We start from the raw sequence: 13,904 nt of genomic DNA on the forward strand, positions 1-13,904 counted from the left end.
TGGAAACTCAGTATGACCTTTACAACCTAATCACAACATTATAGCTATTAAACAGTGACGTGACCAGTCAGTGACGTGACCAGTCATACGCACTATGGCTGAGGAATAATCTACCCATGACGAATGAATGAGCTGGGCTTCGCCAAAATGTCTGCCGCTCTACCTAGGGACACGCAGAAAATAAAAGACAGAAAGTATTCTGTTCCAAGTATAAAGCAAGAATATCACATCATGAGTGTGAAAAGAAGCTTTAGCTGCCGACATTATCCACATACCTCCCCCAGTACCTTGACAATGAATGTTTCTATATTTTAATTATGATAAATTCAGCTCCGAGCTATAAACTCGATATAAAATTATGTCTCTATTCATACAGTTATAAGTTCTTCGCGGCGGCCATTTTATTGAAGACCAATATATACAAAACTTTATGGAATCGACGACGGTAAAATGAATCCTGTAGCGGATACACAGGACTTAGCTGTGGGTATCTCGGTTACTGAGTGAGCAAGGAGCGGGGAGGGCTGCACACATAGACTCTAGTCTCTGTATGAACGTCATCAGCAGTGCGCCGGACTGTGTGACAGAAGGAAAAGTCGGGATATCAGTTACTGGCTTGCCATGGGCACGGCTGGGCTGAGAGGTGTCGTGTGACTGAGATGTGTCCGGGGAGGAGCTGGCCCTAGTCTACAGGCAGGAGCTCCTTCTAGGATGGGAATCTTATTCGCCAAGATATGGAGGTTGTTCAGCCACCAGGGTAAGAGGTCCCTGCCTTGCCCTGCTCTCATAACAGCTGGGTGGGGAAGTCATTTAATGGAAGATTAGGTATCCTGTGGTGTGACAGCTTTCACTTAACTATAAGTCCCATCATGCCCAGCCAGCTGCACTGTAGACATATAGCCAGAGGCTTCTATTTAGTGGTATTGTCTACATGGCAGAGTTGCTTCTGTTAATGTGTGTCTATGTAGTAGTAGTAATAATAATAATAATAATAATAATAATAATAATAATAATAATAATAATAATAATATAAAAAAAGTAGTAATAATAATAATTTTATCTATATAGCGCTTTTCTCCAGTACATTGTACAAGCAATTGGTATTACAGAAAATAGAAAACCATGCAAATATAATTAATAACAACAGAAACCTAGAGAGCACCAGTAAGCCTATTGCAGGGTTTGTGCAGACATTTTGGGTAATAACTCCATGGGTCATATATTCCACCCACGCTTAGCGCTTATATATTCATTATATAAGCTCATTGAATATCTAAGCGCTCTCTCACACAGCTGCGATTTGGCTGATGTGGTGCTGTGTGACTGGCTGCGTGTTGTCCTCCTGCTGGGTGCTGCAAGAATCATACTGTACCTCTATGGCAGCCTCAGTAATAGAGGCAGTTTATTAGTACTTGTTAATATACAAATATTACATAAGTATATTGTAATCCATAATGTTGGATTAATGCATGCATGTAACAAGAATGTTGCCTAGGGATCCTATAGCTTTGAATTGAAGAGCACCTGTCTGCTTCATACTTGTAAATAATACTTCAAGGTGACCTTATTCCAGTAAATATGCCACAGTCCTGATACGTGTCCATTTGTTACATGAGCTTACCCAGTCCTTGCGTTTCCAGTGTTCCCAACATATTCACTGTCTCACCTGCCAACACAGATCCTATGCTGCAGGAGTAGTGCAGTATAGTACATTGTACGTGACCAGGATTAATGCTTGTGTTCTGTAAAGATAATGATATATCTTCATTAGAAGGGTAGTAAGAGTATCCTAGAAATCGGTATAAATACCTAAAATTGCTGCCTTGTGAATCAATGTGGATTGTGGAGTTGCTTTTGTAATTCCTTCCACAATACTGATCAGAACAATTACCTCTACATGACATGGATTAAACATTAATATAGGCCGCTACCTCCTAGTGGAAAGTTAGCACTCACAAGTATTAAATGCGATTCTAACCTATCTGCTTGTGAGTTACCTAAAAACCACGTTAAAATAAACTGGATGGATTCTTGTGAGCTCCGTACAAAGCACTGCAGTCTGCAATTGTAGAATGTGACCTATTTCTTAGGTTTTATTGTGAGAACACATTGGTGACCCATCACTACAATTCAGTTATAGCACAGTATATAGTGGTCACTCTAGCCACCTGCACCAAATCAGTGAGGAGGGCATATACTCATTTTTAAGGGCAAAATCAATCGGTGTTTGTTTATTTATTAACAGTTTCTTATATAGCGCAGCATATTCCGTTGCGCTTTACAATTAGAGCAACAGTAATAGAACAAAACTGGGTAAAAACAGACAGACATAGAGGTAGGAATGCCCTGCTCGCAAGCTTACAATCCATAGGGAAATAGGCATAGATACACAAGGATAGATGCTATCTATTGCATAATGGTCCACCAGATTGCTAGGTTCTTAATGGGTTGTATGATGGACAAGTGTCAGGAGGGTGTGAGAGTAAAGAAAGACAAGATATGTGATGTTATGTGTACTGTACAGAGAGGATGTAATTAGATAGGGATGCACTGAAGGTTATGTGGGTGGGTCTGGAATTTGATAGTTTATTATCAATGTTTCGTGGTCTGATACCCCTTCTTCAGGACACAGGTGTAGTTGCTGTAATTGGAGGTTTCGATTCCCTAGGAGGGCACTAGAGCAAAAATTTGTGGTTCATACAGCAGGCAGAGTGCCGGATCCAATGTATATATAATAATTGATTTGTACTAGTGCTGAAACATTATTGTTACTAATAAGTTAATTTTCAATTGTGTGGTCAACCATACAGTAACAGACACATAATTTCATATACGGTAAACAACAAGAAAAAACGATGGCCATTCATTATAATTCCGTCTTCACGTCAACACATTTCCTCTTCTGTTAGAAATAGAATAGGAATTACATATACACAGACTTTTGCTTTCTTACAGTAAATAAGGGGATACGTTTATATTTAATTTCTTCTAGTGTGTAGACTCATTAATAAATATCTTTACTTGGCCCAGAAGCTGTGTATCAGCCTGTTGGAGTAGAGCATGGAGCAGGAAAGCCCTTATATCTCGCAGTATTATGATTATATTATCGAGTCTGAGAAGCTCTGTGGTCACTTCTGTGTAACGATAGATGCATGACTGCGGATTTGATTGGCTGTCAGGCTGGCTGTCACAGGCATTTGTTTGTAGAGTTCCGCCTTGGTGTATAATTTCCCTCTCTCACCAGTGTCAGTTGCAGAAAGAAATAGTAAAGACAAATCTTAATGCACAAGAGAAAAAACACCGCCAGGGGGTGGTCCAGTCTGGGGCTCCCAACAGAGGGCCCCATAAAATGAGGATTGCTGCAGGCTGCTGAATGTCGTATATATGTATACCAGTCAAATGTGTTTTGTTGTGTTACATTATTTCTATAATCCTGTATTTCAGAACACAAAGTTATTATTGTGGGACTGGATAATGCTGGAAAAACAACAATATTATACCAGTTGTAAGTACTGTCATTTATACATTACATGTTCATGTTTGTACTGGAGATAGAAGATTAAACAGATGAGGGACTTTATTGTTGTTGGTATTAATATTTCTCTGACGTCCTAGTGGATGCTGGGGACTCCGTCAGGACCATGGGGAATAGCGGCTCCGCAGGAGACAGGGCACAAAAGTAAAAGCTTTAGGATCAGGTGGTGTGCACTGGCTCCTCCCCCTATGACCCTCCTCCAAGCCTCAGTTAGATTTTTGTGCCCGGCCGAGAAGGGTGCAATCTAGGTGGCTCTCCTAAAGAGCTGCTTAGAGTAAAAGTTTTGTTAGGTTTTTTATTTTCAGTGAGTCCTGCTGGCAACAGGCTCACTGCATCAAGGGACTTAGGGGAGAGAAGTGAACTCACCTGCGTGCAGGATGGATTGGCTTCTTAGGCTACTGGACACCATTAGCTCCAGAGGGAGTCGGAACACAGGTCTCACCCTGGGGTTCGTCCCGGAGCCGCGCCGCCGACCCCCTTGCAGATGCCGAAAAGTGAAGAGGTCCAGAAACCGGCGGCAGAAGACTTTTCAGTCTTCATAAGGTAGCGCACAGCACTGCAGCTGTGCGCCATTGTTGTCAGCACACTTCATAGCAGCGGTCACTGAGGGTGCAGGGCGCTGGGGGGGGCGCCCTGGACAGCAATGATAGTACCTTATTCTGGCTAAAAATACATCACATATAGCCCCTGGGGGCTATATGGATGTATTTAACCCCTGCCAGGTCTCAGAAAAACGGGAGAAGAAGCCCGCCGAAAAGGGGGCGGGGCCTATTCTCCTCAGCACACAGCGCCATTTTCCCTCACAGAAATGCTGGTGGGAAGGCTCCCAGGCTCTCCCCTGCACTGCACTACAGAAACAGGGTTAAAACAGAGAGGGGGGGCACTTATTTGGCGATATGACTATATATATTAAAATGCTATAAGGGAAAAACACTTATATAAAGGTTGTCCCTGTATAATTATAGCGTTTTTGGTGTGTGCTGGCAAACTCTCCCTCTGTCTCCCCAAAGGGCTAGTGGGGTCCTGTCCTCTATCAGAGCATTCCCTGTGTGTGTGCTGTGTGTCGGTACGTGTGTGTCGACATGTATGAGGACGATGTTGGTGAGGAGGCGGAGCAATTGCCTGTAATGGTGATGTCACTCTCTAGGGAGTCAACACCGGAATGGATGGCTTATTTAAGGAATTACGTGATAATGTCAACACGCTGCAAGGTCGGTTGACGACATGAGACGGCCGGCAAACCAATTAGTACCTGTCCAGGCGTCTCAAACACCGTCAGGGGCGTTAAAACGTCCTTTTACCTCAGTCGGTCGACACAGACACGGACACTGACTCCAGTGTCGACGGTGAAGAAACAAACGTATTTTCCTTTAGGGCCACACGTTACTTGTTAAGGGCAATGAAGGAGGTGTTACATATTTCTGATACTACAAGTACCACAAAAAAGGGTATTATGTGGAGTGTGAAAAAACTACCTGTAGTTTCTCTGACGTCCTAGTGGATGCTGGGAACTCCGTAAGGACCATGGGGAATAGCGGCTCCGCAGGAGACAGGGCACATCTAAAGAAAGCTTTAGGATCACCTGGTGTGCACTGGCTCCTCCCCCTATGACCCTCCTCCAAGCCTCAGTTAGATTTCTGTGCCCGACGAGAAGGGTGCACACTAGGGGCTCTCCTGAGCTCTTTGTGAAAGTTTTAGTTTAGGTTTATTATTTTCAGTGAGACCTGCTGGCAACAGGCTCACTGCATCGAGGGACTAAGGGGAGAAGAAGCGAACTCACCTGCGTGCAGAGTGGATTGGGCTTCTTAGGCTACTGGACATTAGCTCCAGAGGGACGATCACAGGTTCAGCCTGGATGGGTCACCGGAGCCGCGCCGCCGGCCCCCTTACAGAGCCAGAAGAGCGAAGAGGTCCGGAAAAATCGGCGGCAGAAGACTTTCCTGTCTTCAGATAAAGGTAGGCGCACAGCACCGCAGCTGTGCGCCATTGCTCTCAGCACACTTCACACTCCGGTCACTGAGGGTGCAGGGCGCTGGGGGGGCAGCGCCCTGAGACGCAATAAATCGTTAGAAAACCTTTTATGGCTAAAATAAATGCATCACATATAACTCCTGGGCTATATGGATGCATTTAACCCCTGCCAAAACATACAAGAAAACGGATGATAGGCTCCGCCCCTTTCTCGGCGTCCTTATCTCCTCAGCACACTGGCGCCATTTTCCCTCACAGCTCAGTTGGAGGGAAGCTCCCTGGCTCTCCCCTGCAGTCACTACACTACAGAAAGGGGTTAAAAAAGAGAGGGGGGCACAAATTAGGCGCAGTATAAACAATACAGCAGCTATAAAGGGAAAAACACTTATATAAGGTTATCCCTGTATATATATATATAGCGCTCTGGTGTGTGCTGGCAAACTCTCCCTCTGTCTCCCCAAAGGGCTAGTGGGGTCCTGTCCTCTATCAGAGCATTCCCTGTGTGTGTGCTGTGTGTCGGTACGTTTGTGTCGACATGTATGAGGAGAAAAATGATGAGGAGACGGAGTAGAGTGTCTGTAATAGTGTTGTCACCCCCTGGGGGGTCGACACCTGAGTGGATGTACTGTGGAAATTGCGTGACAGTGTCAGCTTTGTATAAAAGACAGTGGTTGACATGAGACAGCCGGCTACTCAGCTTGTGCATGTCCAGACGTCTCATATAGGGTCTCTAAAGCGCCCGTTACCTCAGATACAGACGCCGACACGGATACTGACTCCTGTGTCGACGGTGAAGAGACGACCGTGATTTCCAAATAGGGCCACACATTGCATGATTGAGACAATGAAAAAAGTTTACACTTTCTGATAATATGAATACCACCAAAAAAAAGGGGTATTATGTTGGTGAGGAAAAACTTCCTGTAGTTTTCCTGAATCTGAGAAATAAAATGCGTGGGTTTCCCCCCGATAACAATTGATAATTTCTAAAAAGTTATTGGCAGTATACCTTTTCCCGCCAGAGGTTAGGGTGCGTTGGGAAACACCCCCTAGGGGGGATAAGGCGCTCACACGCTTGTAAGAACAAGGGCTCTACCCTCTCTTGAGATGGCCGCCCTTAAGGATCCTGCTTATAGAAAGCAGGAGGGTATCCTAAAATGTATTTACACACATACTGGTGTTATACTGCGACCAGCAATCGCCTCAGCCTGGATGTGCAGTGCTGGGTTGGCGTGGTCGGATTCCCTGACTGGAAATATGATATCCTAGATAAGGACAGTATATTATTGCCTATAGAGCAATTAAAAGATGCATTTCTATATATGCATGATGCACAGCGGAATATTTGCCGACTGGCATCAAGTATAAGTGCGTTGTCCAATTATACCAGTAAAGTGGTCAGGTGATGCGGATTCCAAACGGCATTTGGAAGTATTGCCTTAAAAGAGGGGATGTACCCCAGGTCGCCTCTCAAAATAAGACGCCGTATTATCAGGCGCAGGCCTGGTTGGCAAGCGGACAAAAGGGTTCCTCTTTTCTGCTCGTGACAGAGGGAGAGGAAAATGGCTGCAGAGATCAGCCAGTTCCAAGGAACAGAAACTCTTTTCCGCCTCTGCCAAGCCCTCAGTATGACGCTAGGGCTTTACAAGTTCAGGCACGGTGGGGTCCCGTTCTCAATGAATTTCAGTGCGCAGTGGGCTCACTCGCAAGTAGACCCCTGGATCCTTCAGGTAATATTTCAGGGGTACAAATTGGAATTCGAGACGTATCCCCCTCGCCGTTTCCAAAGGTCTGTTTTACCGACGTCTCCCGCTGACAGGGAGGCAGTTTTGGAAACCATTCACAAGCTGTATTCCCAGCAGGTGATAATCAAGGTACCCCTCCTGCAACAGGGAACGGGGTATTATTCCACACTATTGTGGTACCGAAGCCAGACGGCTCGGTGAGACCGATTTTAAAATCTAAAATCTAAAATCTTTGAACACTTGCATACAGAGGTTCAAATTCAAAATTGAGTCACTCAGAGCAGTGATTGCAAACCTGGAAGAAGGGGACTACATGATGTCTCGGGACATCAAGGATGCTTACCTTCATGTCAAAATTTACCCTTCTCACCAAGGGTATTTCAGGTTATGGTACAGAACTGTCACTATCAGTTCGGACGCTGCCGTAGGGATGGTCCACGGCACCCCGGGTCTTTACTGAAGTAATGACCGTAATGATGATATTCCTTCGAAGGAAGGGAATTTTAGTTATCCGTTACTTGGACGATTCCCTGATAAGGGTAAGATCCAGGGAACAGTTGGAGATCGGTGTAGCACTATATCAGGTAGTGTTGCGGCAGCACGATTGGATTCTCAATATTCCAAAATTGCAGCTGGTTCCGACGACTTGTCTTCTGTTCCTAGGGATGATCCTGGACACAGTCCAGAAAGAAGGTGTTTCTCCCGGAGGAGAAAGCCAGGGAGTTATCCGAGCTAGTCAGGAACCTCCTAAAACCGAACCAAGTCTCAGTGCATCAATGCACAAGGGTTCTGGGTAAAAATGGTGGCTTCCTACGAAGCAATCCCATTCGGCAGATTCCACGCAAGACTTTCCAGTGGAACCTACTGGACAAATGGTCCGGGTCGCATCTTCAGATGCTTCAGCGGATAACCCTGTCACCGGGGACAAGGGTATCCCTCCTGTGGTGGTTGCAGAGTGCTCATCTTCTAGAGGGCCGCAGATTCGGCATTCGGGACTGGGTCCTGGTGGCCACGGATGCCAGCCTGCGAGGCTGGGGAGCAGTCACACAGGGAAGGAATTTCCAGGGCTTATGGTCAAGCCTGGAGACATCTCTTCATATAAACATTCTGGAACTAAGGGCCATTTACAATGCCCTAAGTCAAGCGAAACCTTTGCTTCAGGGTCAGGCGGTATTGATCCAATCGGACAACATCACGTCAGCCGCCCACGTAAACAGACAGGGCGGCACGGGAAGCAGGGGGGCAATGGCAGAAGCTGCAAGGATTCTTCGCTGGGCGGAAAATCATGTGATAGCACTGTCAGCAGTGTTCATTCCGGGAGTGGACAACTGGGAAGCAGACTTCCTCAGCAGACACGACCTTCACCCGGGAGAGTGGGGACTTCACCCAGAAGTCTTCCACCTGATTGTAAACCGTTGGGAAAAACCAAAGGTGGACATAATGGCGTCCCGTCTAAACAAAAAACTAGACAGATATTGCGCCAGGTCAGGGGACCCTCAGGCAATAGCGGTGGACGCTCTGGTAACACCGTGGGTGTACCAGTCAGTGTATGTGTTCCCTCCTCTGCCTCTCATACCAAAAGTACTGAGAATCATAAGAAGGAGAGGAGTAAGAACTATACTCGTGGTTCCGGATTGGCCAAGAAGGACTTGGTATCCGGAACTTCAAGAGATGCTCACGGACGAACCGTGGCCTCTACCTCTAAGAAAGGACCTGCTCCAGCAGGGGCCTTGTCTGTTCCAAGACTTACCGCGGCTGCGTTTGACGGCTTGGCGGTTGAACGCCGGATCCTGAAGGAAAAAGGCATTCCAGATGAAGTCATCCCTACCCTGGTCAAGGCCAGGAAAGACGTAACCGCAAAACATTATCACCGCATTTGGCGAAAATATGTTGCGTGGTGGGAGGCCAAGAAGGCCCCTACAGAGGAATTTCAACTGGGTCGTTTCCTCCATTTCCTGCAAACAGGACTGTCTATGGGCCTAAAATTAGGGTCCATTAAGGTTCAAATTTCGGCCCTGTCGATTTTCTTCCAAAAGGAACTGGCTTCAGTGCCTGAAGTTCAGACATTTGTAAAAGGGGTACTGCATATACAGCCTCCTTTTGTGCCTCCAGTGGCACCTTGGGATCTCAATGTTGTGTTGAGTTTCCTAAAGTCACATTGGTTTGAACCACTCACCACTGTGGACTTAAAATATCTCACATGGAAGGTGACGATGCTGTTAGCCCTGGCTTCAGCCAGGCGTGTGTCAGAATTGGCGGCTTTATCATATAAAAGCCCTTATTTAATATTTCATTCTGACAGGGCAGAATTGAGGACTTGTCCTCAATTTCTACCTAAGGTCGTTTCTGCATTTCACATGAAGCAACCTATTGTGGTACCTGCGGCTACTAAGGACTTGGAGGATTCCAAGTTGCTTGACGTGGTCAGGGCCCTGAAAATATATGTTTCCAGGACGGCTGGAGTCAGAAAATCTGACTCGCTGTTTATCCTGTATGCACCCAACAAACTGGGTGCTCCTGCTTCTAAGCAGACGATTGCTCGTTGGATTTGTAGTACAATTCAGCTTGCACATTCTGTGGCAGGCCTGCCACAGCCAAAAATCTTAAAATGCCCACTCCACAAGGAAGGTGGGCTCATCTTGGGCAGCTGCCCGAGGGGTCTCGGCTTTACAACTTTGCCGAGCAGTTACTTGGTCAGGAGAAAATACGTTTGTAAAATTCTACAATTTGATACCCTGGCTGAGGAGGACCTGGAGTTCTCTCATTCGGTGCTGCAGAGTCATCCGCACTCTCCCGCCCGTTTGGGAGCTTTGGTATAATCCCCATGGTCCTTACGGAGTTCCCAGCATCCACTAGGACGTCGGAGAAAATAAGAATTTACTTACCGATAATTCTATTTCTCGTAGTCCGTAGTGGATGCTGGGCGCCCATCCCAAGTGCGGATTGTCTGCAATACTGGTACATAATTATTGTTACCAAAAAAATTCGGGTTATTGTTGTAGTGAGCCATCTTTTATAGAGGCTTCTCTATTATCATGCTGTTAACTGGGTTCAGATCACAAGTTGTACAGTGTGATTGGTGTGGCTGGTATGAGTCTTACCCGGGATTCAAAATCCTTCCTTATTGTGTACGCTCGTCCGGGCACAGTATCCTAACTGAGGCTTGGAGGAGGGTCATAGGGGGAGGAGCCAGTGCACACCAGGTGATCCTAAAGCTTTCTTTAGATGTGCCCTGTCTCCTGCGGAGCCGCTATTCCCCATGGTCCTTACGGAGTTCCCAGCATCCACTACGGACTACGAGAAATAGAATTATCGGTAAGTAAATTCTTATTTTTTCCTGAATCAGATAAATTAAATGAAGTGTGTGATGATGCGTGGGTTTCCCCCGATAGAAAATTATTGGCGGTATACCCTTTCCCGCCAGAAGTTAGGGCGCGTTGGGAAACACCCCTTAGGGTGGATAAGGCGCTCACACGCTTATCAAAACAAGTGGCGGTACCGTCTCCAGATAGGGCCGCCCTCAAGGAGCCAGCTGATAGGAGGCTGGAAAATATCCTAAAAAGTATATACACACATACTGGTGTTATACTGCGACCAGCGATCGCCTCAGCCTGGATGTGCAGCGCTGGGGTGGCTTGGTCGGATTCCCTGACTGAAAATATTGATACCCTTGACAGGGACAGTATTTTATTGACTATAGAGCATTTAAAGGATGCATTTCTATATATGCGAGATGCACAGAGGGATATTTGCACTCTGGCATCAAGAGTAAGGGCGATGTCCATATCTGCCAGAAGTTGTTTATGGACACGACAGTGGTCAGGTGATGCAGATTCCAAACGGCACATGGAAGTATTGCTGTATAAAGGAGAAAAAGACAACGTCTTTTCAGCCTCAGTCCTTTCGTCCCCATAAGGGCAAGCGGGCAAAAGGCCAGTCATATCTGCCATGGGATAGAGGAAAGGGAAGAAGACTGCAGCAGGCAGCCCATTCCCAGAAACAGAAGCCCTCCACCGCTTCTGCCAAGTCCTCAGCATGACGCTGGGGCCGTACAAGCGGACTCAGATGCGGTGGGGGGGGTCGTCTCAAGAGTTTCAGCACGCAGTGGGCTCACTCGCAAGTGGACCCCTGGATCCTACAAGTAGTATCCCAGGGGTACAGATTGGAAATTCGAGACGTCTCCCCCTCGCAGGTTCCTGAAGTCTGCTTTACCAACGTCTCCCTCCGACAGGGAGGCAGTAGTGGAAACAATTCACAAGCTGTATTCCCAGCAGGTGATAATCAAAGTACCCCTCCTACAACAAGGAAAGGGGTATTATTCCACACTATATTGTGGTACTGAAGCCAGACGGCTCGGTGAGACCTATTCTAAATCTGAAATAGTTGAACACTTACATACAAAGGTTCAAATCAAGATGGAGTCACTCAGAGCAGTGATAGCGAACCAGGAAGAAGGGGACTATATGGTGTCCCGGGACATCAGGGATGCTTACCTCCATGTCCCAATTTGCCCTTCTCACCAAGGGTACCTCAGGTTCGTGGTACAGAACTGTCACTATCAGTTTCAGACGCTGCCGGTTGGATTGTCCACGGCACCCTGGGTCCTTACCAAGGTAATGGCCGAAATTATGATTCTTCTTCAAAGAAAATGGACGATCTCCTGATAGGGGCAAGGTCCAGAGAACAGTTGGAGGTCGGAGTAGCACTATCTCAAGTAGTTCTACGACAGCACGGGTGGATTCTAAATATTCCAAAACCGCAGCTGTTTCCGACGACACGTCTGCTGTTCCTAGGGATGATTCTGGACACAGTCCAGAAAAAGGTGTTTCTCCCGGAGAAGAAAGCCAGGGAGTTATCCAAGCTAGTCAGGAACCTCCTAAAACCAGGAAAAGTGTCAGTGCATCATTGCACAAGGGTCCTGGGAAAAATGGTGGCTTCTTACGAAGCGATTCCATTCGGTAGATTTCACGCAAGAACTTTTCAGTGGGATCTGCTGGAAAAATGGTCCGGATCGCATCTTCAGATGCATCAGCGGATAACCCTGTCTCCAAGGACAAGGGTGTTTCTTCTGCGGTGGCTGCAGAGTGCTCATCTACTAAAGGGCCGCAGACTCGGCATTCAGGACTAGGTCCTGGTGACCACGGATGCCAGCCTGAGAGGCTGGGGAGCAGTCACACAGGGAAAAAATTTCCAGGGAGTGTGATCAAGTATGGAGACTTCTCTCCACATAAATATACTGGAGCTAAGGGCAATTTACAATGTTCTAAGCTTAGCAAGACCTCTGCTTCAAGGTCATCCGGTATTGATCCAGTGGGACAACATCACGGCAGTCGCCCACGTAAACAGACAGGGCGGCACAAGAAGCAGGAGGGCAATGGCAGAAACTGCAAGGATTCTTCGCTGGGCGAAAAATCATGTGATAGCACTGTCAGCAGTGTTCATTCCGGGAGTGGACAACTGGGAAGCAGACTTCCTCAGCAGGCACGACCTCCACCCGGGAGAGTGGGGACTTCATCGGGAAGTATTCCACATGATTGTGAACCGTTGGGAAAGACCAAAGGTGGACATGATGGCGTCCCGCCTGAACAAAAAACTGGACAGGTATTGCGCCAGGTCAAGAGACCCTCAAGCAATATCTGTGGACGTTCTGGTAACACTGTGGGTGTACCAGTCGGTGTATGTGTTCCCTCCTCTGCTTCTCATAACCAAGGTACTGAGAATTATAAGACGTAGAGGAGTAAGAACTATACTCGTGGCACCCGGAACTTCAAGAAATGCTCACAGAGGACTCATGGCCTCTGCCGCTAAGAAGGGACTTGCTTCAGCAAGTACCAGGTCTGTTCCAAGACTTACCGCGGCTGCGTTTGACGGCATGGCGGTGGAACGCCAGATCCTAAGGGAAAAAGGCATTCCGGAAGAGGTCATTCCTACCCTGGTCAAAGCCAGGAAGGAGGTGACCGCAAAACATTATCACCACATGTGGCGAAAATATGTTGCGTGGTGTGAGGCCAGGAAGGCCCCACGAAGAAATTTCAACTCGGTCGATTCCTGCATTTCCTGCAAACAGGAGTGTCTATGGGCCTCAAATTGGGGTCCATTAAGGTTCAAATTTCGGCCCTGTAAATTTTCTTCCAGAAAGAATTGGCTTCAGTTCCTGAAGTCCAGAAGTTTGTCAAGGGAGTATTGCATATACAACCCCCTTTTTGTGCCTCCAGTGGCACTGTGGGATCTCAACGTAGTTCTGGGATTCCTCAAATCACATTTTAAACCGCTCAAATCTGTGGATTTGAAATATCTCACATGGAAAGTGACCATGCTGTTGGCCCTGGCCTCGGCCAGGCGAGTGTCAGAATTGGCGGCTTTGTCTCACAAAAGCCATATCTGATTGTCCATTCGGACAGGGCAGAACTGCGGACTCGTCCCCAGTTCCTTACTAAGGTGGTGTCAGCGTTTCACCTGAACCAGCTTATTGTGGTACCTGCGGCTACTAGGGACTTGGAGGACTCCAAGTTGCTAGATGTTGTCAGGGCCCTGAAAATATAGGTTTCCAGGACGGCTGGAGTCAGGAAAACTGACTCGCTGTTATCCTGTATGCACCCAACAAACTGGGTGCTCTTGCTTCTAAGCAGACGATTGCTCGTTGGATTTGTAGC

The 13,904-nt window shown here is 47.0% G+C and overlaps 1 protein-coding gene across 2 annotated transcripts in view; it reads left to right on the plus strand.

The window, feature by feature from the left end:
* Positions 1-509: 509 nt before the first annotated feature.
* ARL5A (ADP ribosylation factor like GTPase 5A) overlaps positions 510-13,904 on the plus strand; it is a 33,119-nt gene continuing 19,724 nt past the window's right edge. Inside the window, exons 1-2 of one of the 2 annotated variants that reach the window (XM_063933543.1) lie at positions 511-757; positions 3,445-3,505. In XM_063933543.1, the coding sequence (XP_063789613.1) occupies positions 712-757; positions 3,445-3,505 (107 nt within the window). In that variant the 5' untranslated portion in view covers positions 511-711. Of the gene's footprint in view, positions 758-3,444; positions 3,506-13,904 lie in introns of both variants that reach the window. The other variant, XM_063933544.1, reaches the window with a different exon arrangement.

This window comes from Pseudophryne corroboree, chromosome 7 (genome assembly GCF_028390025.1).
Source record: "Pseudophryne corroboree isolate aPseCor3 chromosome 7, aPseCor3.hap2, whole genome shotgun sequence".
Taxonomy (NCBI): Eukaryota; Metazoa; Chordata; class Amphibia; order Anura; family Myobatrachidae; genus Pseudophryne; species Pseudophryne corroboree.